Source organism: Rattus norvegicus, chromosome 7, assembly GCF_036323735.1.
Source record: "Rattus norvegicus strain BN/NHsdMcwi chromosome 7, GRCr8, whole genome shotgun sequence".
Taxonomy (NCBI): domain Eukaryota; kingdom Metazoa; phylum Chordata; class Mammalia; order Rodentia; family Muridae; genus Rattus; species Rattus norvegicus.
In genome coordinates, this window is record NC_086025.1 from 133,959,179 (window position 1) to 133,985,660 (window position 26,482).

General features: G+C 45.4%; 1 protein-coding gene across 8 annotated transcripts in view; it reads left to right on the forward strand.

The window, feature by feature from the left end:
- Scn8a (sodium voltage-gated channel alpha subunit 8) overlaps window positions 1-26,482 on the forward strand; it is a 173,909-nt gene that overhangs the window by 98,278 nt on the left and 49,149 nt on the right. For all 8 annotated transcript variants that reach the window (XM_063263132.1, XM_063263131.1, XM_063263134.1 and 5 more), the window contains 2 exons: window positions 483-776; window positions 11,355-11,711. In XM_063263132.1, the coding sequence (XP_063119202.1) occupies window positions 483-776; window positions 11,355-11,711 (651 nt within the window). The remainder of the gene's footprint in view (window positions 1-482; window positions 777-11,354; window positions 11,712-26,482) is intronic.

The window sequence follows — 26,482 nt, forward strand, 5'->3', positions numbered from 1 at the left end:
AAAAATAAAATTTAGAAACAATTGTGATTCTATTACTGTTAATATTTAGCCTCCTACTCATATATATGCCTCATATATATGAGTTATCTGAGTCACGCACGCACGCGCGCACACACACGCACACACACACACACACACACACACACACACACACACACACACTGCAGTGTTTGCTGGGTAATGTGTAATATAGTTTCCAAGCATTCTTTTCCATCGTTGCTCACTAAGAAATCCTTTGGTAGGAAGCAGCCAGGCCCTCATCTGGGATACTCAGAGTAAATCCCCAGCATCCTCACCACGAGGTACGCTGGTCGTTTTGGTCTGAGCACCGGGATGCAACTTCACAGAGAGTGGGAACAGCCAGTGCTGACCTCAGGCTCCTCCAGTAGGGTGGGCTCCCCCATGTCCCTGTCTGTCAGTGACTGACTGTGTGGCCCCGGATTCTGCTTCTGACCGTGCCTTTGCTGTGGTCTCTTTCCTAGGCTGCTGCAATGGCCACCTCAGCGGGCACTGTCTCGGAAGACGCCATTGAAGAAGAAGGGGAAGATGGGGTAGGCTCTCCGAGGAGCTCATCTGAACTGTCTAAACTCAGTTCCAAGAGCGCGAAGGAGCGGCGGAACCGACGGAAGAAGAGGAAGCAGAAGGAGCTCTCTGAAGGCGAGGAGAAAGGGGACCCAGAGAAGGTGTTTAAGTCAGAGTCGGAAGACGGTATGAGAAGGAAGGCCTTCCGGCTGCCAGACAACAGGATAGGGAGGAAGTTTTCCATCATGAATCAGGTAAAGTCTTTGCACCGTCTCAGATAAACCAAAAGAATCCTGCTTTCTTCATCCTGCTTGGCCTTGCAGCTCCCAGACTCCTCCCCAGCACCTGTTTCCCTCCCCCCAACCCCCTCCACCTACCCTCCCATCCAGCCCCATCCGTAGACATCTCACCATCAATTTTCGAACATTCTTCTTTAACCCTGCCCTTACTCCTGGTCACCGGCAAGCCCAGGGCTGTTTACTCTCCTGTCTGACAGTCTTCACACTTGTGACTACATCACACTAACAAGCCGTAGGTCAAAACACCAGAAGGGACACCTCCTCCTCCTCGTGGCCAAACTGCCCTATAAGAATTGTGTGTGATTGTTGCTAATAGCTGTTGTGAAAGTCTTTAGGATGTCTTATCTGAGCATGTGTGAGAGCTTGATCTGATAGCACGAGCTGGTAATCCCAGCACTCCAGTGGCTAAGGCAAGAGGATCCCGAGTTCAAGGCCAACTTGCAAAGCAAGACCCTGTGTCAAGAAAACAACACGGGGCTGGGGATTTAGCTCAGTGGTAGAGCGCTTACCTAGGAAGCGCAAGGCCCTGGGTTCGGTCCCCAGCTCCGAAAAAAAGAATCAAAAAAAAAAAAAAAAAAAAAAAAAAGAAAACAACACGTGCTCCAAGCGGGAATGGGATGCTCTTAACCCTAGCCACTCGGGAGGCAGAGACAGGCGGATCTCTGAAGTTGAGGTTTGCCTGATCTGCAGAGAAAGTCCCAAATCAGCCAGAGCTACAGAGAGAAACCCTGCCTCCAAAGAAAAGAATGCATGGACGTGCAGAGATAGGTCCGGGATCAGGACCCAGGTTTGATCCCCAGCTCCCGCATGGTGGCCCAGAACCCAACTCCAGTTCCAACGGATCCAATACTGCCTTCTGCCCTCCGGGGGCACCAGGCATGCACACAGCACACAGACAAGCACAGGCAAAACACACATACACTTAAATAGTACAATTTCAATATAAAGAGATCGTTAACGGAGAGAAGAGTCTGGACGAAGTCAGTATTTTTATAATGCTCACAGACAAAAGACAGCAATGCCAGGTTCCAGAGCGGCGAGCAACAGGACAGCGATGGCCAGAGTCTTGGACAACGCAGAAATAGGCGTAGTCGTTAGCAAGAAAGGGCACCTTATCCCTTATTCCTTGAAACCTCAGGAAAACGGGCAAAGGTGGACAGGAAGATGCTCCCTGACCACCTTCATCTTTCCACCTCATGGGAAATGTAAAATCTTATCAAAGGAAATGAGAGCTTGGGTTGGACATTAAAGAAAATATTGACAGTTGAGAATAGTTTAAAAAGAATGAGAGAATTTCCCTAATGAGGGTAATTCTGTCTGCTAATACAGTCCTGGCTCTTTATCATGGAGTCCGCAGTGTGGCCTACACCAGCATGCATACAATCCGTTCTTCAGTCTCAGTCATTGGACCCCATCAGGCACCCAGCCCTTAATCCAGAACGAACCACCAGATGCTTCACATATGTGACCGTTGGTCTCTGCCGTGTGTGGAATTGTCCCATCTGTAAATGTCCACATCACAGCCACTCTTCACATCTTGTTGTGAAGAGCTGCCTCCTGGTCCTTCATTCCTGTCTTAGTCAGGGTTTCTATTCCTGCACAAACATCATGACCAAGAAGCAAGTTGGGGAGGGAAGGGTTTATTCAGCTTACACTTCCACACTGCTGTTCATTACCAAAGGAAGTCAGGACTGGAACTCAAGCAGGTCAGGAAGCAGGAGCTGATGCAGAGGCCATGGAGGGATGTTACTCACTGGCTTACTTCCCCTGGCTTGCTCAGCTCGCTCTCTTATAGAACCCAAGACCAGCAGCCCAGAGATGGCACCACCCACAATGGCTGGCTGGGTCTTCCCCCCTTCCCTTGATCACTAGTTGAGAAAATGCCTTACAGCTGGGTCTCATGGAGGCATTTCCTCAACTGAGGCTCCTTTCTCTGTGATAACTTCAGCTCGTGTCAAGTTCACACACAAAACCAGCCAGTACAATTAACCCCTTGTCAACACATTGCTATTAAACTTCAACACTTTCTTTGTTATTCATCCCCAAGATCTAAATAAGTTTAAGAGTCCCACAGTCTTTACATATTAAAAATTCAATCCCTTTAAAATATCCAATATCTTTTAAAATTCAAAGTCTCTTAACTAGGGGCTCCACTAAAATACTTTCTTCCTTCAAGAAGGAAAAATACCAGGGCACAGTCACAATCAAAAGAAAGTCAAGGGCTGGAGAGATGGCTCAGTGGTTAAGAGCACCGACTGCTCTTCCAGAGGTCATGAGTTCAATTCCCAGCAACCACATGGTGGCTCACAACCATCTGTAAAGAGATCTGATGCCCTCTTCTGGTGTATCTGAAGATAGCTACAGTGTACTTATATAAAATAAATGAATAAATCTTTTAAAAAAATATATGAACCAAATATTAAAAAAAACAAAACAAAACAAAAGAAAGTCAAACTCTAACCGTCCAATGTCTGGGATCGACCCACGATCTCCTAGACTCCTCCAAGGGCTTGGGTCACTTCTCCAGCTCTGCCCTTTGTAGCACACACGTTGTCTTCTAGGCTCCAGATGCCTGTACTCTACTGCTGCTGCTGCTGCTCTTGGTGCTCATCTCATGCTACTGGCATCTCCAAAACACTGCTGTCTTCTACTGCAACTAGGCTTCACCAATAGCCTGTCACAGGCTCTCTAAATGGTACCAAGTCTCAACTCCTTTGCATGACCCCTTCAGTCCTGGGCCATCAGTTGCAACTGAGGCTGCACCTTCACCAATGGCCTTCCATGGCCTCTCACAGTGCCCAGCCTCAGCTGCTCTTCATGCCTCCTTCATTCCTTCAAAACTAGTACCACCTCAGTGACTCTTACACATTACCAAGTCCAGCCACACACAGCACAAGGTACAACCTTGTCTACCTCTGGAACACAGCCTCAGTGGGCTCTCAGAGAAAACTTCCCATATGATTTCACCTCAGTGGGCTGGTTTCTTCTTAACACCAATTTCTTAGCCCCAGCTGACCAGCATCAATAGTCCCAGTAATACAAAGGTTTTGATTTGCAGTTCTGGTATCTTGTTAATCACAGCTGATTCTTCAGCCCCAGCTGACCAAAACCACAATATCTTCACAATCAAATAGCAACAGCCCTGATAAGTCTTTAATCTTCCCTCTGAAATTTCTCAAGCCAGGCCTCCATCTTCTGCACTGTTTTCAACATTATCTTCCAAGCTTCCACAGAAGCTCTTAACATCCCAATAGCTCTTCTAGCTCAAATCTCCAAAGTCCTTCCACAGTCCTCCCCAAAACATGGTCAGGTTGTCACAAGAACACTCCACTTCTGGTATCAATTTGTCTTAGTCAGGGTTTCTATTCCTGCACAAACACCATGACCAAGAAGCAAGTTAGGGAGGAAAGGGTTTATTCAGCTCACACTTCCACACTGCTGTTCATCACCAAAGGAAGTTAGGACTGGAACTCAAGCAGGTCAGGAAGCAGGAGCCGATGGAGAGGCCATGGAGGGATGTTACTTACTGGCTTGCTTCCCCTGGCTTGCTCAGCTTGCTCTCTTATAGAACCCAAGACCAGCAGCCTAGGGTTGGGCTGGGCCCTCCTCCCTTGATCACTAGTTGAGAAAATGCCTTACAGCTGGGTCTCATGGAGGCATTTCCTCAAGGGAGGCTCCTTTCTCCGTGATAACCACAGCTTGTGTCAAGTTGACACACAGACCAGCCAGTACAACTCCCCAAGCAGAAATCTCCACTCCATTTTCCCATCACTTCGTACAAGTCTCCTTGTTGCTTTTTACTGTGTGTGCTTTCTATCTGTGCGTTTGTTTATGTGCCCTCTATGTGTTTGTTTATGTGCCTTCTGTCTATGCATTTATTTATGTTCATATCCTCTCTTCTATTCAAGTCGTAACCTCCGCTTTCATACTGTCATTCAGACGCCATTATCTAATGAACGAAGGACTTGTAGAAACCTGATTTCCCTCCCTCTAGGATGCATCATAGCCTGAAGCCACCCCGTGTGTCGCCTTCACACCCTCTTTCTCCTGGTCCCGCTCTCTTGGGGACTCTGACTGCAGCTTTGTTGTAGCCCTGTCCTTGTCTTGAGAGCGTCACTGTGCTCCGTAATGGAAACGACACCGCTCCTAGGCTTGGCTATTGGCTGATCTCTGAGTATCCATAGGCTTAACCAGAGTCACAGTGACCACTCCTTCACTTAGAGAACAAAACTGGGTTCTGAGATGCCCTGCTATGCATGAAACTTCCCTTCCTCTGATTTCTCCTTTTGAAAAAGTCAAGTTGTAGATTGCTAGTATCCATGGGTGACTGAGTGCCAAGACTGGTTTAGACTTAGATGCCTCACACCAGCACTGTTCTTTGCCTGGACGCTCTCGCCGCTCCTCTGACTGTGTTCCCAGCTGTCCTTCCCCTTTGGTGCACAGACATGCCGCCGGGATTTTCAGTTTTCCACAGCACAGTTCAGGTATACGTCCATTTCTTCTCCATTCTCATTGTTTGTTTGTCTTTCAAGACAGGGTTTCACCTTGCAGCCCTGGCGGTCCTGGAACTCACTCTGTAGACCAGGCTGGCCTCAAACTCACAGAGATCCGCCTGCCTCTCCCTCCCGAGTGCTGGGGTTAAAGGCGTTCACCACCACGCCAGGCTTGTTGTCATCTGACATGCCCTACACCCTTGTTCCCTACTTTCTCACAACACTTCCATAACTGTTACCCTGAAGCTTTGCTTTTGTTTTGTAGAGTGTATTCTGTTATAGAAGTTCTCAAATCTTTATGGTCTTTGAACATCTTTATATTTTTAAAAATTATCAAGAGGTCAATGAGAGGACTCAGTAGGTAAAGGATCTGCTGCCAAGCCTGACCACATGAGTTCAGTTCCTAGAACCGACGTGAACGGATTCCCACAAGTTGTATACGCACCACACACATGCACACACGCACACACACACACACACACACACACACACACACACACACACACACACACAAGTAAATGTAAAAGTGACGGAGGGCCCCACGCAGCCTTTTTCTTTAAGTATTTTAGTCTACCTTATTATAAACTTTATTTAAGAAAATTTAAACATACTTATTTATGTATGTATTTTAAACTTCCCCGTGCAGATATGCTAAACTCCTTTGCTGTTTTGTTCCAACAGCTCTTAAACCATGCATTATGGTAGTGCACATTATTCCTTGCCAACCTTTGGCTCCCTGGGCTATACAGAGCTTCCAAATGCTGGAAAGCCTTAAAAGTCTCCAAATATAGCAAAGCTGTCAGCCCACAGCTTCCCCCAGAGGCTTGTGAGAAAATAAGAATAATTTAAAAGTTATCATCTCTGTATTATCCCCAAACGGTTTTGACCCGGCTGGGAGGCAGAGTGGTTAGTTAGATCACTAGGAGTCCTCAGATCACATTTTAAGAATCACTATTGGGGGGTTGGGGATTTGGCTCAGTGGCAGAGCGCTTGCCTAGGAAGCGCAAGGCCCTGGGTTCGGTCCCCAGCTCCGAAAAAAAGAACCAAAAAAAAAAAAGAATCACTATTGGAAAGAAAACTGTGAAGGGGAATGGAATAGACCATTTAAAAAGTCTACCTATCTATCTATCATCTACCTATTATCTATCTATCATCTATATATCTATCATCTATCATCTATGTATTTATCAATCATCTACCTATCATCTATGTATCTATCTTCTATCATCTATAATCTATCTACCTAGCTACCAATCATCTATCATCTATCAATAATCTACTATCTATCCATCATCCATTATCTGTCTAACATCTATTTATCATCTAACATCTATCTACCTATCAATCTTCTATCATCTATCAATCACCTATTATCTATCAGCTATCTTTCAGCTATCTATCTATCTATCTATCTATCTATCGATCTATCATATTTCAAACAGTGGTCACTTGCTTGTGGATGTCTACAGAGTTATGTGTGGAGAATGTAAGGTACCTTAGGTCCAGAACACTTGCGAGCTATTCTTCCAAGAAAATCCTATAGAAGGTCATATTTCTTAAGTGGCTATGATGTGACCATCTGAAAAGTGCCAGAAGCACTCAATTGATTGACCAGAACAATTTTTAAAATAAGAAGCAAGACTTCCTCATTTCATGAACCTGACTGGGTATCAGGAGTGAATAGAGCCGTAGCCCTGAGACACAATAGATATTTTATTAATTAAATTAAAGCTTATCATCAAGTAAATAGAGTGTCTTTCTTTAGGGGGTGATTGATGCACAAGGCAGTGTCAGAGGAACACGATCCAGTCAAGGGGGAATAGGGACCCATTTCATGCAAGCATGGGCAGTCTGCAGTGTACAATCAGAGTATAAACCATTTAAGCTAGTTATATCTACTATATAGAAAGCAGCCCAAGAAATATAAGGAGATAAGAATGGTTGTTAAGCCCTTAAGGGCCTTGTAGATGATCCAAGGAGATTCAACAACTCTAAAAAGGATGTCATACCTGGAAAGAGATGCTTGATGCTGTCCAAGGGTTGGGGAAGTCAGCAGGAAGACTCTGAACAACGGGAAGGAAGAGAATTTAGACAGTGGGAAAGGAGTAATATGGCAGCCACGGAGAAGGAAAGACCTGTGGCTGCCTGGAGCACACTTGATGAGCAACAGTGAAGTTAACTAAAACACCCAGCAATCCTTGAAGAGGCTTGACTGCACCTCCCGGTGTATAAATTATTAAAGATGGTGGTGGGGGCTACAAAGCGGCCCCTGTTTTGCTCTGTCCATTTGTCTCCCTACTGAGGCCCTCGGATGTTTTGTGCCAGAACCGTTCACTAGATTTCTCTTATGGCCACCCCCATAGTTGCCTTTGAGTGCTCCTCGCCTGTGTGACTTAACCAACCCAAAGCTACCATCCCTAGCTACTTCCTTTTTGTACAGCTAGTATTTCCCTTCCCCAAACCACTCCAGGGCTGAGTACCTGCAATTCAGTACTACCTCTGTAGCTCACCTATCCTGCAAATTATTCAAACTCTCCAGTCTTGGGCTGCCTCAGGCCTGCCTCCCCTGCTTTGACCTCCTAGAGCCACGACCTCAGTGTGGTCCTGCACATCATGGAGATGCAAACTCCTCTCACTGAGATGCTGCCTCTTTGTCCTTTTGTTTAGTAGCTGTTATATAGTTGTAGGTCAGTGTCACAGCCTAGTCTGGTCACAAGCTTGTGTGATCCTCCTGTCTCAGCTTCCTGAGTTCTGGGATGACACCATGCCCAGCCTTTGTTTTATATCTTAAGACACCATCTTGGGCTGGAGAGATGGCTCAGTGGTTAAGAGCACTGACTGCTCTTCCAGAGGTCCTGAGTTCAAATCCCAGCAACCACATGGTGGCTCACAACCATCTGTAATGGGATCTGATGCCCTCTATATAATAAATAAATAAATCTTAAAAAAAAAAAAGACACCATCTTTCAGGCAGCCGGACTGTCTGTGGTGAAGGACTAGTTACTATTTCGTTTGATTGTTCGTGAGCTGATAACTATTGTAAAATGTAACAACCATGAATTTCTAGAAATTATCATATTCTTTGGTGTTATGACAATGTTAATTGCCATACAATTTCCTGGTGTGTGTCTGTCTCACTGTAAGCTTTGTGCTAGCTTTGATCTGCAAAAGCTGCACTCATTGCCCCTATTGAGTAGAACAAGCTCAGGAATCCAAGGAGGATGGCCAAGCACACATGAAAGACAAGAAAAGTAAAGCACAGAGGCACCGATCCTCCGTACCCATCCGCAACTTGGGAGAAGGAAGTCTAGAGCTGGCCATGTGTGTACCCTTGTAATGCCAGCTCTCAGTCACAAGCAGGATACCATCAGCATTCTGTAATCTCACCAGAGTGTCATCCACTCTCATTGCCAGGATGTGCTAGTATAGTAATGAAGGGTGCTGGGTCCTCCCTTAACATTTGTTGCTGAACAAGGCCTGTGCATAGCGTGCAACAAGCATTTCACAATGGCTTTACCTTCACATAGGTGGAAATAACCTATGGTTCATGAATTTCTCTTATTTTTTACTTCCTTTATTTTCTTTTGTGGTACTGGGGGTAGAACCCAGGCCCAAGTAGAATCCCAGCAAGCACTGTTATCAGTGCTCCCAGTCCTGATTATGATTTTCTTGATGTGGCCCCCAGTGATTAAACTCAGATATGTCCCAGAAGTTTGTGGGTTTTAGAGCCAAGTCAGGAAAGGACCGGGCAGCAGGTGGAAGATACAGGTGAAGTACAATGAGTTAGAATTCTTCAAAGAGAGTATAACCCATCCAGGGACAGAGGCTTTGGGCATTACAGAAAGAGAAGGGACCTAGGAACACTTTGAACATGGAATCAGAAATGCAATTCTGGGGGCTGGGGATTTAGCTCAGTGGTAGAGCGCTTACCTAGGAAGCGCAAGGCCCTGGGTTCGGTCCCCAGCTCCGAAAAAAAAAGAACCAAAAAAAAAAAAAAAAAGAAATGCAATTCTGGACAGAGTCAAGGACAAAATCCTGAACACAGCAGCCCTTCTAGAGTCATCATCAAAAGCATATTGCAATTTTCCGTTAACACTTAGAATATGTGTGCTGTATTGACACAGTAGTCATTTTAGCAGAAAAGTAGATCTAAACTCTGAAGCAAAAACTCCTGCTAGAGCTTTGAATTGTAAAAGTTCCCTCAAAGACTAGCGCCTTCCTCTTATAGAAGTTAGCTCACACTGGGCTTTGTCTCCCTCTCAGCACCAGAAGACTTAGGAACCAGCGCCCTACACAGAGCTGTGGCTGAGATCAAGCCCTGGGGCCCACCCACCCCCACCCCATCCCAGGTCATCTTATGTGGCTCTTGCCCTAAGGATGTCATATGAAAGGACAATTGAGAGCATTGGCGCCCACAGTTTTCTTTAAAACAGGAACCTTAACTGCGCTACATTTCCCTCATGTGCATCTACTGAGAGACAAATGGTTATAATCAAATATTCTGGAATGTTGTCAATTCAGGACTGGAATTATTATGAGTGGGACATATATATTAAAAACAAAAGGCGAGGTCATACTTTTTCAAGTGAAAACAAGTCTGATTTGGCCACTTTTCCTTTGATATAGAAAACTACCTTTGTGGACTGGATCAGGTTTCAGACTCCCTTGAACTAATGACACTACCTCTGCAGTCTTAAGACTCTGATACAATGTATTTAGAGCAGGTACTGTGAGCCTCTGATACAATGTATTTAGAGCAGGAACTATGATAAAAATCCTTTTGCTTTAAAATATCCACACTGGTGACAATGCAATATGTTTTGCTTGTCCCCTTTTTTCTGTTGTGTTAGTTGGAGCTGCCTTAGAGTAAGAGTAGCACACAGTGTCCTGAGAATCATTAATAACCCCCTTTCCAAGACCCTCAGCATTCAGGAAAGGGGCTGCTTCTAGCCAGGCAGCACATCCACTAGCAAGTTCGCTGCTGTACATGTTCAACAAAATGAAAAAGAGTGAATCCATCAGCTGGCAGATCCTTAAAATACATCTGGCTGCCAGTCCACCACGTGGTTTTTGGCATATAACTTAGAAGGAGTTCAAAGAATTGAATGACATTGTAACACGGTTCTTTCTAAGATAATATTTACATGAATAAGGCACCCCAACACTTAAAATTGATTATTAAGAATGAGCGTGGGTGAACCATGTCTTCCTCCCCTCCTAAGTAACCCTGTCAACAAGCAGGAAAGCATGAATAAAAAAACAGCCATCTCATTGAAAGATGCGCTTCGATAGCTGCTTTTAAGTTGATTGTTGTCAAATACACAGTATATGTATGTAGTGTTTTCAATTACATTCATAAAGACTATAATTCGAGAGGATTTAAAAAATACCTTAAAGATTCATGGTGAAGACACATGGTCACAGAAGGAATTTTTAAATTTTAGGGTTGCTTCTTTTTTTCAGGGAAGTAGTCAGTGGTGATCAATAAAACACATTTAAGCATAAAAATGCACTTTCATATAATTTTGGAAGAAATGTGAAAAGGAAACGTGCTGAAAGATAAAAATAAATGAAAAATTTGGTAAAGAACCTTGAAAATGTAAGAGCTGGGAATTATGTAATTTACAACTAACTAAATTGGGAAATTATTTACAACCGCTTAAATTCTGATTTTAAAAGATGTTGGCTTGAAAGTGGAGGATATATATATTAAACAGTGGCACTTTCTAGTTCTATCAGACAGGCTCCCACGGAGAGAGGGCAAGTTCTGACTTTTGCTAGGTGGGCGGTGGAGTCCAAGTTGGGCAGCGTTAAACACACATTCCTTGGAAGCTGGTAGTAAGCACAAGAAACAGTGATTTTGCGAGCAGCAAAGTGTGATTAAGAGCAAGATGTTTGGTAGCAGACCAACCTCCCGCAGGACTTTCTGGCATCCCCAGTGTGGCCAGAGGACAGGGATGCAACGGGCAGAGAAGGTCGCTGGGCTGTGGGGCACTGCTTGGTCTCACTCCTCTCTCTTTCTCTCTCCCTCCCCACACAGTCGCTGCTCAGCATTCCAGGCTCGCCCTTCCTCTCCCGACATAACAGCAAAAGCAGCATCTTCAGCTTCCGGGGACCCGGTCGGTTCCGGGACCCCGGCTCTGAGAATGAGTTCGCAGACGATGAACACAGCACCGTGGAGGAGAGCGAGGGCCGGCGTGACTCGCTCTTCATCCCGATCCGCGCCCGCGAGCGCCGCAGCAGCTACAGTGGCTACAGCGGCTACAGCCAGTGCAGCCGCTCGTCGCGCATCTTCCCCAGCCTGCGGCGCAGCGTGAAGCGCAACAGCACGGTGGACTGCAACGGCGTGGTGTCACTCATCGGGCCCGGCTCACACATCGGGCGGCTCCTGCCTGAGGTGAAAATAGATAAGGCAGCTACGGACAGCGTAAGGAAGGACACGGTGGGCCGGGCTAGGCATGGCAGCCTCCCCTCCTGCAGCCTCCTGCCTGCCTTCCCGGCCTCGTGGTCTGCCTTCCTTTCTCTCCACCGTCCCTCCTTGGTTTTTCCTTACTTGCCCTCAGTCTTCCCTGACTCCTTTCTGTAGTCTCTGCTTCATCTCCTCCTGCCTTTCTCGGCTACTCTTTCCCTCCATTTGAGCAAATCAGGCCGCCCTCCGCCCCTCCCATACACACACGCTTTGATTGACTGCAGGAGGAAATGAAAAAAAAAAAAAAAAATGACCATTTGCCACTACCAGGGAGTGACCTAGTCTGAGCCGGTTTGAAATCACTGCTTCCCTTCCATCATCTTTCCCAACTAGGAAAGCAGCTTGGAATTTAAAGACTTTACTGTTCCTAGTTAAATATATATTATTTTTGAATAATTTTTCTGCCCCTCTACAAGAATGAGATGTGATTTTTTTTTTTTTATTCCAAAGAGGAATGATCAATCATGACGCTGGGGTGGAAGTTGTAGCAGGCGAGCAAGCCAGGAGTGGTTAGAACTGGACCCAGAGTCTCAAAATGGATTGGAATGGGAAGAACTGAGGAGCCAGGAAAGTGGGAGGAGGTTGGGGCAGGAACACATGGTTTATGGGGGAGGAAGGAAAGGGAAGAAAAGCAGAAGATAAATTTAAGTGGAGTCGTTTGTCAGGCTCTGGAGGAGTAGCACATAATAGCTTCAGAGAATCGATTGTCTAAGGGCTCAATAACAGTTCCCTCTTTGGGAAAAGGCCATCTCCACGTTTCTTTAAATTCTAAGCTCTTTTTTAAAGTTTTAAATTACTGTACCTCAGTAGCCCTAACCCTGCCTACCTCCGGCTTCTTAACGTCTGCGACTGGTGTGGGCCTCTTGGAGCAGCATGTTCTACCGGCCTAACACCTCCTCCGTGCCTCTAACACAGCATGAAGACCACCAGCCCCTTGATTAGCATGCCGCATGTGTGAGAGGAAGCGGACAGTCGTGGGTGAAATATCTCTGAGCGGTCTGTGTTAGGGCTTTAGGGAAGCTGTTGACCGTACAGATAAAGATCCAAAAAGACAGGCTGGTATCTGGAGCTTAATGAAAGAGATGGCGTCTTGCATGCCTATGGCCCTCCAGTCCCTCTCCAGCTGCCCAGGCTGGGTAGAAGGAAGTGGACAAAGAGAATTCAAAAGTCAGTTTGAGTTGCCTCATCTCTCTCTGCCCCTTTCTTTAAAAGGAAAATGCCTTGCCCCTTAGATACTTAGCCTTTTACAAGTGACAACTCTCCCCTTCCTTTCTGCGTCTGTGGCAGAGCGGCTGCATTTGGTTCTGGGATCCTACCAGGGCCATCTACACACCAGACCAAAGCTCTCCCACTGGGCTACGCCTCTAGACCAGCCTGCAAGTTACTTTTAGGACAGTTACCCTCTGAAAACCCAGTCCTTCCGTCCTTCCCTTCTAGTTGATTTTAATGTCATCCCTGTCTACTCCATTGGCCATTGCTCTTCTGGAGACCCAATTGTCTCGGTCCTGCAACCAGAGCATGGCCAAAACAAAGATAACACCATCACATTGCATTTTTATTTGATTTTCACTGATTCCATAGCTAGGGTAAATTTTGGGCCCAATACCCAGATAGTTATATTCTCTGGGAAAACCAAGAGTGGATATCAGTGGGAAGTAAGAATGGGCCACATAGCGGAGCAGCTGAGGCAACTCAAAAATTCAAATATTCGAAGGTAAATTGGATTGTGATGTATTGCAAGTTTACAGTTTATAAGCTAAATTGTAAAGCTGTGCCTCTCCCCCCAATGAAAAGGCATGAGAGATTTCCTGGAAGTATATCAACATTAGGTTAGGCGTGCGTGATCAGGCTTGAGGACTGGGTTGGATTGAGTTGTTTCTACTGTACTGGGTGGGAGAAATGTTCTTTAGGTTCTGTTGAGCAGATGGCCATGCGGTAAGGTTTCGGTCTCTCCCTGCACTGTGGCCTACAGAATTCATCTAGGGAGTCTAGTGTCTGGTACCACAAAGGCACTTAGGAGACCCTTGAAAGTAACCCTTAGTGATGTCAGGAATGAAGAGTCCCAAGGCCAGGAGGTCAGAACTCCAGCATGGCAGGAAGAGGCAGCGGGCAAGAGTGTTATCATCGTCCTTGTGGGCATCATAGTCAGGAAAGCCAGAACGCTTCAGTTATGGCCGCTTCCCAACGGTGTGGGAAGATGTGTCAGTTGCACTAACGGGTTCTGAAGAACCAAACAGACCCAGTAGGCTGCATCTGCTATGGGGTGTGAGATCAAACCCACACCCAGAAGGGAGGGGAAAAGACAACTGATTGAAGGTTAGAGACATGGCCTTTGAGATGAGAAGCTGTCGGTTATTTTCCTTGTGGTTTTCTTTCTTTCTTTCTTTCTTTCTTTCTTTCTTTCTTTCTTTCTTTTTTTTTTTGTTTCTTTTTTTCGGAGCTGGGGATCGAACCCAGGGCCTTGCGCTTCCTAGGCAAGCGCTCTACCACTGAGCTAAATCCCCAACCCCTCCTTGTGGTTTTCTTATTTATGTATCTATAAACTGTGTCCATGTCCCGTGTGTGGGATGGAGGCCTAACCCAAGGCTGGGAGGCACGCGATGACTGAACTGCATTTCTCTCTACTCTTGGGTTTCAGTTGGCTGCTTGCTTGCTTGTTTTGAGACAAGGTTTCACTGCGTAGTTCAGACTGCCCTTGACCTCCCTGTGTAACTCAGTTTAATATTGAACTCAAGACCTCTGGCCTCACCCTCCCCAGCACTGGGCCTGCAGACCGGGACCACCACAGTTCGCTGTTGCTTAATTTTTGTGACCACAGTATAAAGAAGGTGACTTTGGTCCTCAGAGAGATTTAGTAACTTGTGTAAGTTAAGCTTGAATCAAGGTCTCCTGAGCCCTAGAGATCTGACAGCTAAAATATTCGCTTCTTTGCAAAGTTGGGGAAATAGTCATTTTCCGTAAAGACATAACGTATAATTCCTTTATGTTAAACATTATCATTTTAATTATGAAACTTAAAGGTATTATTACTCATCCGGAAGCCTAGGCCAGATAAGTAATCACTGTCTCTTTAAGCTGAGGTATAGAGATACTCACTGTCAGATGTGTCAAGAACTAACTTGTCTTCATACGTACTCACGCTTTATGGACTGGTATGGAAGCCACGAGGCTGTATCCAGTAGCTATGCCTAGGTTTGAGTCCAGGTAAGAAATACAATACGCCATTTAAAATAAAATAAAAGACAGACAGACAGACAGACAGACAGACAGATTTCTGGGCATTATATCATTAGCATCTCGTAAAAAACCATTCTCCCCCTCATTAATCATGAGGTTGTGATTGATGGATGGGGTTTTTTTTTTTTTACAGTTAGAAATTTTCACTCTTCTCTCTTGCTGATGCAAAGAAGGAGATTTTCCCTGTCTTTCTCTCTGAACTGAGAAAGTGAAAACCGTAGGTCTTTGCTCATGAAGAAAACAGGTGCTACCAACAGCCCAGAACCCACTTAATTGAGAAATCCGTTGAGGCAGATTGCAAATGTCCGAGCATCATCTCCTGTAATGCTCACAGCCCCCTCTCTGAGAGGAAGGTCCTGCTATGCCCTTCCTTGTTGAAGAAACCACAGGGCTTAGGGCATTAAGCAGCCCCTCCCCCTCCCACATCACACAGGAAGCCGAGTTAAGGTGTGAGTGTAAAGCTGGCTCTACCAGAGACCAACTCTGAAGCGTTAGCTCTCACCTTGTGCCCATGGGACTCTGGGAAGATCTGTCGCTCAGCGTTTTCTTCTCGGTTAAAAACAAAACCAAAAGCTAGAAAGCAAAGCGGGCTACTGTGAAGGACAGATGTGGTGGCTGTGGTGTCAGGGTGAGGGTGCTCATAGCCTGACCTTGCTATGCTCTGCCCCATCTCTCTTAGCCCAAAGAAAGATGGAAGAATTGTTTGCCTGGCTTAGAAAGGAAGACCATATAGATTGTTTGAGAAAAGGAAAATACCGTAAACTTATTTCAAAGCAGAACCCCACAGGAATTGTAGAAATGCTTGACTAGGTGGTTGGTTAACCATTGTAACGGTTCTAAGGATGCCTTTAAAATACTATAAATTTCAGTTCTAAGAAAGTGCCTGGCAGCAGATAAAGTTCAGTTGTGTATTCCTTGTGAAAGCAATTTAATGTCAACATGAAGTTTGGAGCTTCCTTCTGCAGATCTGGAGAAATGTGGGCAGAACTGGCCACCTGCAGGTGGAGTAGCATCTGTATGAAATGGCCACCTGCAGGTGGAGTAGCATCTGTATGAGATGGCCACCTGCAGGTAGAGTAGCATCTGTATGAGATGGCCACCTGCAGATAGAGTAGCATCTGTATGAGATGGCCACCTGCAGGTAGAGTAGCATCTGTATGAGATGGCCACCTGCAGGTAGAGTAGCATCTGTATGAGATGGCCACCTGCAGGTAGAGTAGCATCTGTATGAGATGGCCACCTGCAGATGGAGTAGCATCTGTATGAAATGGCCACCTGCAGGTAGAGTAGCATCTGTATGAGATGGCCACCTGCAGGTAGAGTAGCATCTGTATGAGATGGCCACCTGCAGGTAGAGTAGCATCTGTATGAGATGGCCACCTGCAGGTGGAGTAGCATCTGTATGAGATGGCCACCTGCAGGTAGAGTAGCATCTGTATGAGATGGCCACCTGCAGGTGGAGTAGCATCTGTATGAGATGGCCACCTGCAGGTAGAGTAGCATCTGTATGAAATGGCCACCTGCAGATGGAGTAGCATCTGTATGAGATGGCCACCTGCAGATGGAGTAGCATCTGTATGAAATGGCCACCTGCAGGTGGAGTAGCATCTGTATGAGATGGCCACCTGCAGGTAGAGTAGCATCTGTATGAGATGGCCACCTGCAGATGGAGTAGCATCTATATGAGATGGCCACCTGCAGGTGGAGTAGCATCTGTATGAGATGGCCACCTGCAGGTGGAGTAGCATCTGTATGAGATGGCCACCTGCAGGTAGAGTAGCATCTGTATGAGATGGCCACCTGCAGGTAGAGTAGCATCTGTATGAGATGGCCACCTGCAGATGGAGTAGCATCTATATGAGATGGCCACCTGCAGGTGGAGTAGCATCTGTATGAGATGGCCACCTGCAGGTGGAGTAGCATCTGTATGAGATGGCCACCTGCAGGTAGAGTAGCATCTGTATGAGATGGCCACCTGCAGGTAGAGTAGCATCTGTATGAGATGGCCACCTGCAGGTAGAGTAGCATCTGTATGAGATGGCCACCTGCAGGTAGAGTAGCATCTATATGAGATGGCCACCTGCAGGTAGAGTAGCATCTGTATGAGATGGCCACCTGCAGATAGAGTAGCATCTGTATGAGATGGCCACCTGCAGGTGGAGTAGCATCTGTATGAGATGGCCACCTGCAGGTAGAGTAGCATCTGTATGAGATGGCCACCTGCAGGTAGAGTAGCATCTATATGAGATGGCCACCTGCAGGTAGAGTAGCATCTGTATGAAATGGCCACCTGCAGGTAGAGTAGCATCTGTATGAGATGGCCACCTGCAGGTAGAGTAGCATCTGTATGAGATGGCCACCTGCAGGTAGAGTAGCATCTGTATGAGATGGCCACCTGCAGGTGGAGTAGCATCTGTATGAGATGGCCACCTGCAGGTGGAGTAGCATCTGTATGAGATGGCCACCTGCAGGTGGAGTAGCATCTGTATGAGATGGTCACCTGCAGGTGGAGTAGCATCTGTATGAGATGGCCACCTGCAGATAGAGTAGCATCTGTATGAGAATGGTTCCAGTTTAAGAGACTGGACATCAGTAGTGAGTACCCTGATAGACTTTGAGTTTGAGTCAAGAAAGATGGTGATGGAGGTTGGGGATTTAGCTCAGTGGTAGAGCGCTTGCCTAGGAAGCGCAAGGCCCTGGGTTCGGTCCCCAGCTCCGGAAAAAAAGAACCAAAAAAAAAAAAAAAAGAAAAAAGAAAGATGGTGATGGAACTAGCCTGTACTGAGTTTAGGGTTGTGTGTGTCTATGAGTGTGTGTGTGTGTGTGTGTGTGTGTGTGTGTGCATGTATGTGTGTATCTGTGTGTCTGTGTCTGTGTCTGTGTGCTTCCTATGATCCCAGGGTCTCATGCATGCTAGACAAGCACTAAGTTTACATCACTGAGGTACAAACTCCAGCCTCTTTCTTTTAGACAGAGTCTTACTGTGTAACCCAGGCCTTGAACTTGTGATCTTCCTGCCTCAGCCTCCAAGTGTGGGATCACAGATGTGTGCCACAATACCTGAACAACCCAGCCCAAAGGTCAATCATCCACCCACCCCACCCCAGTGACCCTCAGCTCCCCTCCCGGGTGGTAAGAGTTGGCAACAGCTTCTAGCAGGGATCACTTCCCAGAATCCCCCGCAGAACTACAGGTGAAAAGCTCGCCGTGGAGCTGCTTTATCTGAGGGAGTCTAACTTTGGCAGCTATGGTCTGACTGAAGAAAGAGCAGCCAGCATTGCTCGTAAAATTGTCAAATGTGGCAGCCACTTTGTCCAGTAGTTCTTGCTGTTCCTCAGAAAGTAGCATGGCGCTCGTCATAGTCTTGCATCCAGCAAAGCTGCCCCTGCACACACACCTGAGAAAGTTGAAGCACGTTACCCCAAAATAGATACATGGCTACCCCACAGCCATTATTCATAGTGATCAGAAAATGGGACAACCCAAGTTCATCAGTTGATGAACAAACGTGGTCCGGCTCCACAGCGGGGCGTTATTCTTCCGTGAGGTGGAACAAGGTTTTACGTACCGTGGACAAAGCTTCAAACAAGCTAAGTGACACCGCACTGCAAAGGTCACGGATTGCATGATTCTGTTTAATGAGAAGTGGCAAATCTACTGAGACAGAAGTCAGATTATCGATTGGCAGGGTCTAGCAGAGAGTGCAGTCAGGAGCGACTGCTGGCTGATGCAGCCAATTGAGAGTGGTGATAAGCAGAGTTGTACAGAACAATCAGTATACTAAAGGCCTGAAGGAAATCACTCACTTTAAAACGGTTCAAATGATAACTTGTTATGCGTATTTTCATTTTTTTTAAATTGGAAAAGAGGAAGCAGGAACTAAAAATCTGGCCTTTCAACTGCAGCTTTCTGGACCTCAGCAAAAGAGGACATGTTAGGCCTGGCTGTCCAGCTTGGCGTTCAGTGCACTTTGAATCTAGCGGCATGGATTTCTTAGCGACACACACGGTTTTTCTCAGCACGACGCCTGGTCCCATATGTGCTCAGTGACGTTTAGTGATGTGGTTAGGCAACTTTAGCTCTAGTTTATGTCATCGTAGGAGCTTTCCGTCCTTCTGAGCTGATAAATGCTAGCAGCAGCACCTGCAGGTAGGCGGTGACCAGGTTACCCCTGAAAACCTAGAGCTGCGATTTGCCAAAGACCCCAAGCCCCTGGATTAGGGCAAACAGCCCAGGGAGCCAACCTAATTGGCCACTCCCTTAATTTTTGTTTTCATTTGCAACTAAGATCCAAGTTTACCACAGTAAATGGATCATGCACCCGAGTCAGTCTCGTGCGGGCCATTCCATCTCTGTCAGCCAGTAGCTTCCTCGTGTCCATGGCCCTGGCCTGGAATAATGCTCTTTTACCCTGTAAAACATGCCTACTGTGATGGTTAGTACGTGCTCTGGCCAGAGGGTGGCAATATTAGGGGGTGTGGCCTTGTTGGAAGAGGTGGTCACTGTTGGCGTGGTCTTTAGTATCCTAGTCCTAGCTGCCTGGAGGCCAGTCCTCTTAGAGGCCCTCAGATGATGTAGAATTCTCAGCTCCTCCAGCACCTTGCCTGCTTGGAGGCTGCCATGCTCCCGCCTTGATGATGATGGACTGACCCTCTGAACCTGTAAGCCAGCCCCAATTAAATGTTGTCCTTGTAAGAGTTGCCTTGGTCCCTCTTGCTCCTTGTTCTTTCCCTTTTCCCCTTTGTCCCTTCTCTCCCCATTCCCTCCCCGCTTCCCTCCGCGTGCTCATGGCTGACCTTTACTCCTCTCCTCCTCTTCTCTCATTAAACCTTTCCACATGGAAAAAAAAAAAAAAAGAGTTGCCTTGGTCTGGTGTTCGTTCACCAGCAGTAAAAGCCCAACTAAGACTCCTGGAGTTGCAGACAAAATGCAAACGACAGCAAGCAGCTATAGCCCAGTCCGAACTTGCAGCATGTGTTCTGACTGTTTCCATAACCGAGATGACAGAGGATTCTTAGTCGCATACTCTGTGACCCAGATTCCCCGTCAAACCATCCCCCGCTAAGTTGTTTGGCCTTGTGTAATTCTCATTCAAGAGTCGCCAGAATTGCTAGTAAAAGGACACAGGGAAGGGACTCTCTGGCAGTTACAGATTGCTCCCCTAATGCCTTACTGCACCAGGACTCTGCCCTGCCCTGACGTGCCTGCCCCTCATCCTATTGGTTCCCCCCATGCCGGGTGGCATTCCCAATTTGTCTTTACCTTAGCTCAGTTCTCTCTCACATGTGTCGACTTGTGAAGTACGCGGTTTTCAGCTTCCTTCATTAATCGAGGGGTTTTTGTTTCTGAGGTATATCCAGGTATGTATTCCCTTTATTCCTGCTGAACAGACTTCATTGCATAAACATGGCACGTCATTCAGTTTGTTCCAGTTTGCAGCTGATATGAATAAGCTTGCCGTGGGTATCTTTTTATTGCAAATAGATTTTTTTTTTAAATACAGCACATTCTGGTTATGGTTTCCCCTCCCCTGACTCCTCCCAGATGCTGCCCACCTCCTCGCCCACCCAAATCGACATCCTTTCTTTCTCTCATTAGGAGACAAACATTTAAAACAATTACTACTGATAATATAACAATAATTAATTAATTATTGAAACAAAAGAAAAAGAGCCAAAGAAAAAGCTCAAGAAACGTGAATGCAGAGACACACACATTCACACACACACACACACACACACACAGAGAGAGAGAGAGAGAGAGAGAGAGAGAGAGAGAGAGAGAGAAGCTGCTAGGCATGAGCCTACCTTTAGGAGTGGTTTGTATATTCAATGAGTCTTTATTGATGAAAGCTAACTTTTCATTTGCAAGCAGTTATAATTGGGGATAGCTTTGGGCTTAGGTTCATGGCCACTTCCTCTCTCAGTCCTATGACCCCATCAAGCCCACCCACACAGGCCCTGTGCATCCTTCCACAGTCTGTGTGAGCTCGTGTGTGCCTCAGCCCCGCCTGCTCCCCGTGGTGTCCTCTATCCCCTCTGGCTCTTACAGTCTTCCCAGCTCCAGTTCCACAGGGTTCCCAGAGCCACAAGGCCAAGGATTTGATAGAAACATCCCATTTAGACCTTAGCATTCCAAGGTCTACTCTCTGCACATTGTCCAGATGGAGGCTCTGTATTCCTAGGAGGAAGCTTCTCTGATGACGGCTGAGCAAGACACTCATCTATGTTGTCAGGATTTATTTTGTTGCTACATTCCTTCAGAAGAGCAGTAGTGACTGGATTTCCCCCAGGTCCATGGCCTCTCCTGTCTCAGGTTCTTGGTCACCCAAGCAGTGTCAGGGATGGGTTCCATCTCAGGAAGTGATCCTAAAATTCAGTCAGATTTCATTTGGTCAACAATAATGGGTCTCGCGGGCAGGTCACTATAGTAGATTGAAGGGTTTGTAGCTGGGTTGGTGTTCACCTTTCTCTAGTGGTAGCTTACACAGTGCCTTCCAGCGCCATGAACGCTATTCCATAGGAACAAAGGCTCTAGGTAGGCACCGTCTGGACTTCACCATGTTCAGTGAGTTATGAGGTGTTGTCTTCAACAGTAGAGCCTTGCTATCAGCTGGTAGAGAGCAACTAATAACCTCAGAGGTAGCCTGGGTTGTCCCATAGAGCCCCCTTTAGCTATCAATTATATTGGATGTATAATTCCAGTACTGGAAGCGTCATTTGGTGACAAGAGATGTCCAGTTGGGCCTCTGTCTCTCCTGTTATTTGGCAGTTCATTTAGATCACTTTTCTCTGTATGTACTTTAGGAAGCTTGTACTGTACTGGGTTTCCATGGGATCCCTCAAATGGCCTGAGTTATTCTACCCTACTCTCAGTTCCTCCTTCACGGCCCTTCTCCTCCCCTCCCCATCTGATCCTTCTTTTCAGTCCTATCCTTCAGTCCATCCATAACTATTCTATTTCTTCTTCCTGGGGTGAACCTTCCTAAGGTTCCTGGGGTACCTTATTCTTACTCTGTACCTAACCTCCGAAATTATATGGATTGTAGCCAGCTTATCAAAAACAGCTAATAGCTAATATCTACATATAAGCCAATACACACAACATTTGGTTGTTTTGGATCTTGATTATCCCATTTAGAATGATTTTTCCAGCTCCATCCATTTACTTTTGAATTTCATGATTTTATTTTTTTTAACAGCTGAGTAACATTCCAATGGGTAGGTTTTCCACATTTTCTTTATCCTTTTATCCACTAATAGGCATCTAGTCTGTTCCACTTTCTGGCTATTATGAATTGAACAGCAATGGACATGGTTGGGCAAGTAAGTGTCTCTGTGGCGGGATGTAGAGTCATGGACTCAGGTACATGCCAGAGTCCTATAGCTGCTCATGAAGTACATCTAGGCCCAGCTTCCTGAGCAACCACCACTCTGCTTTCCATAGTAGCTGAATGTTTGTAGTCCTATGAGCACTGGATGGGTATTCCTCTTACTCTATCTCCTCCCATAGTGGATGGGTGCTCCTCTTACACCATGTCCTCCCACAGTGGATGGGTACTCCTCTTACTCCATGTCTTCCCAGCATGAGCTGTCACTTGTGTTATTGATCTTGGCCATTCTGATTGGTATAAGATGCAATCTCAAAGTAGTCTTGATTTGCATCTTCTGGTGACTAAGGAAATTGAACTTTTCAGTGTTTCTCAATCATTCGTGTTTTTTCTTTCAAGAATGCTGTTTATATCTGTGTACCCCATTTTAATTGGGTTGTTTTCTTGATGTCCATTTTTTTTTAGTTCTTTAGTTGGCTTAAAAATTTTTCCCTATCTTTTGCCTGCTCCCTAGTCAGAACAATGGTGTGTGTCCTTTTGCAGTACAGAAGCTTTTCAGTTTCCTAAGGTCCCATTTATTAATTGTTCTTAGTGCCTGCGCTATCAGTGTTCTGTCCAGTATTCCCTTCTTTATCTTCTGTTAGGGTCAGTGTACCTGGCTGGCCTTGTGTTGAAGTCCCCAATCTCCTGTAGTTGTTTTATTGCTTTAGCTAAGATGTTAAGTGCTGTAGTTAACTAGATATGGAGAGAATGGGCAGCCTTGTCTTGTTCTGAATTTGAGTGGAAATGCTTTGAATTTCTCCCCATTTAGGTTGATATTGACCTTGGACTTGCTGTTAATTGCCTTTATTATGTCGAGGTTTCTCCCTTAGATCTCTAATATCTCCAGGACTTTTATCTTGAAGGGGTACTAGATATCATCAAAGGCCTTTTCTGCATCTCAGATGATCATGTGTTTTTTATCTTTCAGTCTGTTGATATAGTGGGTTACATTTATAATTTATATATGTCAAACCACCACTGCATCCCTGGGTTGAAGTCTACTTGACCATGGTGGGTGGTCTTTTTGATGTATTCTTATATTCAGTTTGCAAGTATTTTATTCAGAATTTTTACATCTACGTTCATAAGGGAAATTGATCTGTAATTCTCTTTCTTTGTTAGGCCTTTATGTGGTTTAGGTATCAGGTTAACTGCCACCTTGTAAAAAGATTGGGCAACTTTCCTTTTGTTTCTATTCTGTGGTATAATTTGCAGAGTATTGGCATTCACTCTTTGAAAGTCTGGTAGAATTCTGCACTAAAGCCTAGGGAAATCAAGCTCTAGGCTTGATTTGGTTGGGAGGCTTTTAATGACTTCTGTTTCCTTAGGTGTTATAGGTGTACTTAAATTGCTTGTCTGATCTTGACTTAACTTTGTTAAGTCATATCTATCAAGAAAAGTAGCCATTTCTTCCACATTGTTTTTAAAAATGTGGTGGAGTGTATAGGTTTTAAAGTATATTTTTGTAATTCCCTGGATTTCTGGTGTCTGTCGTCATGTTTTGACTCTAATTTTGTTAATTTTCATCTTCTCCCTCCACCTTTTAGTTAATTCAGAGTTCACCCATCATTGAGTTTTCTCAAAGAAACAATTCTTTGTTGCATTGATTTTTGTTCGTCTGTTTCTATTTATTGATTTCATCCCCGAGTTTATTTCTCACCATCTACTCCTCCGGGGATTTAGTTCTTCATTCTGTTCTAGAGTGTTAAGGTGTGTTGTTAAGTTACTAATATGAGGTCTTTCCAACTCTTTGATGCAGGCAACTCAGTGCTGTGAACTTGCCTCTTAGAACCATCTTTATTGCGCCCCACAGTTTGGGTATGTTGTGTGTTTTTGTTTTCATTCAATTCTAAAAGGGTTTTTAGGGGCTGGAGAGATGGCTCAGCAGTTAAGAGCACTGACTGCTCTTCCATGGGTCCTGAGTTCAATTCCCAGCAACCACATGGTGGCTCACAACCATCTGTAATGGGATCTGATGCCCTCTTCTGGTGTGTCTGAAGACAGCTACAGTGTACTCACATACGTGAAATAAATAAATAAATCTTTAAAAGGGTTTTTAACTCTTTTCTTATTTTCTATCTTGACACCCCCCCTTTTTCTTCATCCATCCAGTAGAGAGTTGTTTCGTTTCCATGAGTTTGTAAGTCTTCTCATTTCTGTTGTTGTTGACATCCAGCTTTAATCCATGGTGGTCAAGGAGGATGCAGGGAGTTGTTTAAATTTTCTTGTATTTGTTGAGATTTGCTTTATGTCCAAGTATGTGGATATCAGTCTTGAAGAATATCTATGAGGTTCAGAGAAGGAGGTGCATCCTTTTATGCTGAGGTAAAATGCCCTGTGAACATATGCCAGCCTGGTCCATTTGTGGGGTTGCTTAGTGTAGTGGGAAATATTAAAAAAAAAGGATGCACCACCCCACACTACCACCTGCTACTCACCACCCAACACTACCACCTGCTACTCACCACCCAACACTACCACCTGCTACTCACCACCCATACTACCACCTGCTACTCACCACCCAACACTACCACCTGCTACTCACCACCCAACACTACCACCTGCTACTCACCACCCCACACTACCACCTGCTACTCACCATCCAACGCTACCACCTGTTACTCACCACCCAACACTACCACCTGCTACTCACCACCCAACGCTACCACCTGCTACTCACCACCCAACGCTATCACCTGCTACTCACCACCCAACACTACCACCAGGGTGAGTCGCTGCCACGCCAGCCCCATACATTGGCCACCTGTCTTGCCCGTCTCGTGGTTTGCTGCCACAAATCCCTATAACCCGATATAATCAAAACTCTAGAGGCTTATAATTTATCCATCAGATTTATATCAGTAAATTCTCACCCCCTAAAACATCCATACGATAAACTCAGAGCCAATTGATAAGACAAATTGTCTAGATAAGACAAATTGTCCTGTAATTATCCATCCCTTTTATGCTATTCATAGCTACCTGTGGCTACTTAAAGCCGCACAGATCTGGGTCATCCTTCTCCCACCATCTTCCTTCCTCTCCTCCTCCCTGTACTTTCTTTTCTCCTCCTCTCTTCCCCTCTCCAACCTGGAAATCCTGCTTACTCCTCACCCAGTGATTGGTCCCCTGAAATCTCTATTCATTAGGGGAAGGTCCTTGCCACAGCTTAGCTTGAGTATTGCTTTTGGTTTTTGTCTGGGTGAACTGTTTATTGGTGTGATCGGGGTATTGAAATCTCCCACTATCAGTGTGTGGGGTCGATATGGGATTCAAGCTGTATGGTGTCTTTGTTTCTTGGCTCTCGGAGGTTGTTTTGTTTTTTAATGAACTTTGATGCCCTACATTTTGTGTATAAATGTTCAGAATTGCAACATCTTCTTGGCAGAACCTTCTTTTGAGTATATAGGGTCCTTCTCTATCTCTTTGGATTAGTTTTAGTTTGAAGTCTATTTTGTCAGATATTAAAATGACTAAACTAGCGTGTGTCTTGTGTCCCTTTTGTTGGAATATCTCTATCCTTCATTTCACCCTGAGGTGATGTCTGTCCTTGATGTCTTGGATGCAGGAGAAGGATCCTGTTTTCCCATCCATTTTGTTATTCCCTGTCTTTTTATTGGGAATTGATACCGTAGATGTTGAGAGTTACCAGTGAGCAGTGTCTGCTGTTCTTTGTGGCGTGAGGATCCTTTTTCCTCTACTCTTTCATGGCTGCTCGGAGATTATTTGTTCGTTGTGTTTTCTTGGCTGTGGTTAGCCTCTTTAGGTTGAAATTTTTCTTCTAGTGCCTTCAGGAGAGCTGGATTTGTAGATAAATATTGCTTAAATTTAGTTTTATCATGGAATATCTGGTTTTCTGCGTCTATGGTGACTGAGTTTTGTTGGGTATAGTAGTCTGGGCTGGCTGTGCTCTCTTTTCCCAGACCATTTTAGCTTTTAGAGCCTCCACCGAAAAGTCATGTGTAATTCCAGTAGATCTGCCTTTCTATATTACTTTCTCTTTTTCCCTTGCAGCATTTAATATTCTTTCTTTGTTCTGGATGTTTAGTATTTTAATTGTTATGTGTCATGAGGACTTTCTTTTCTGGTC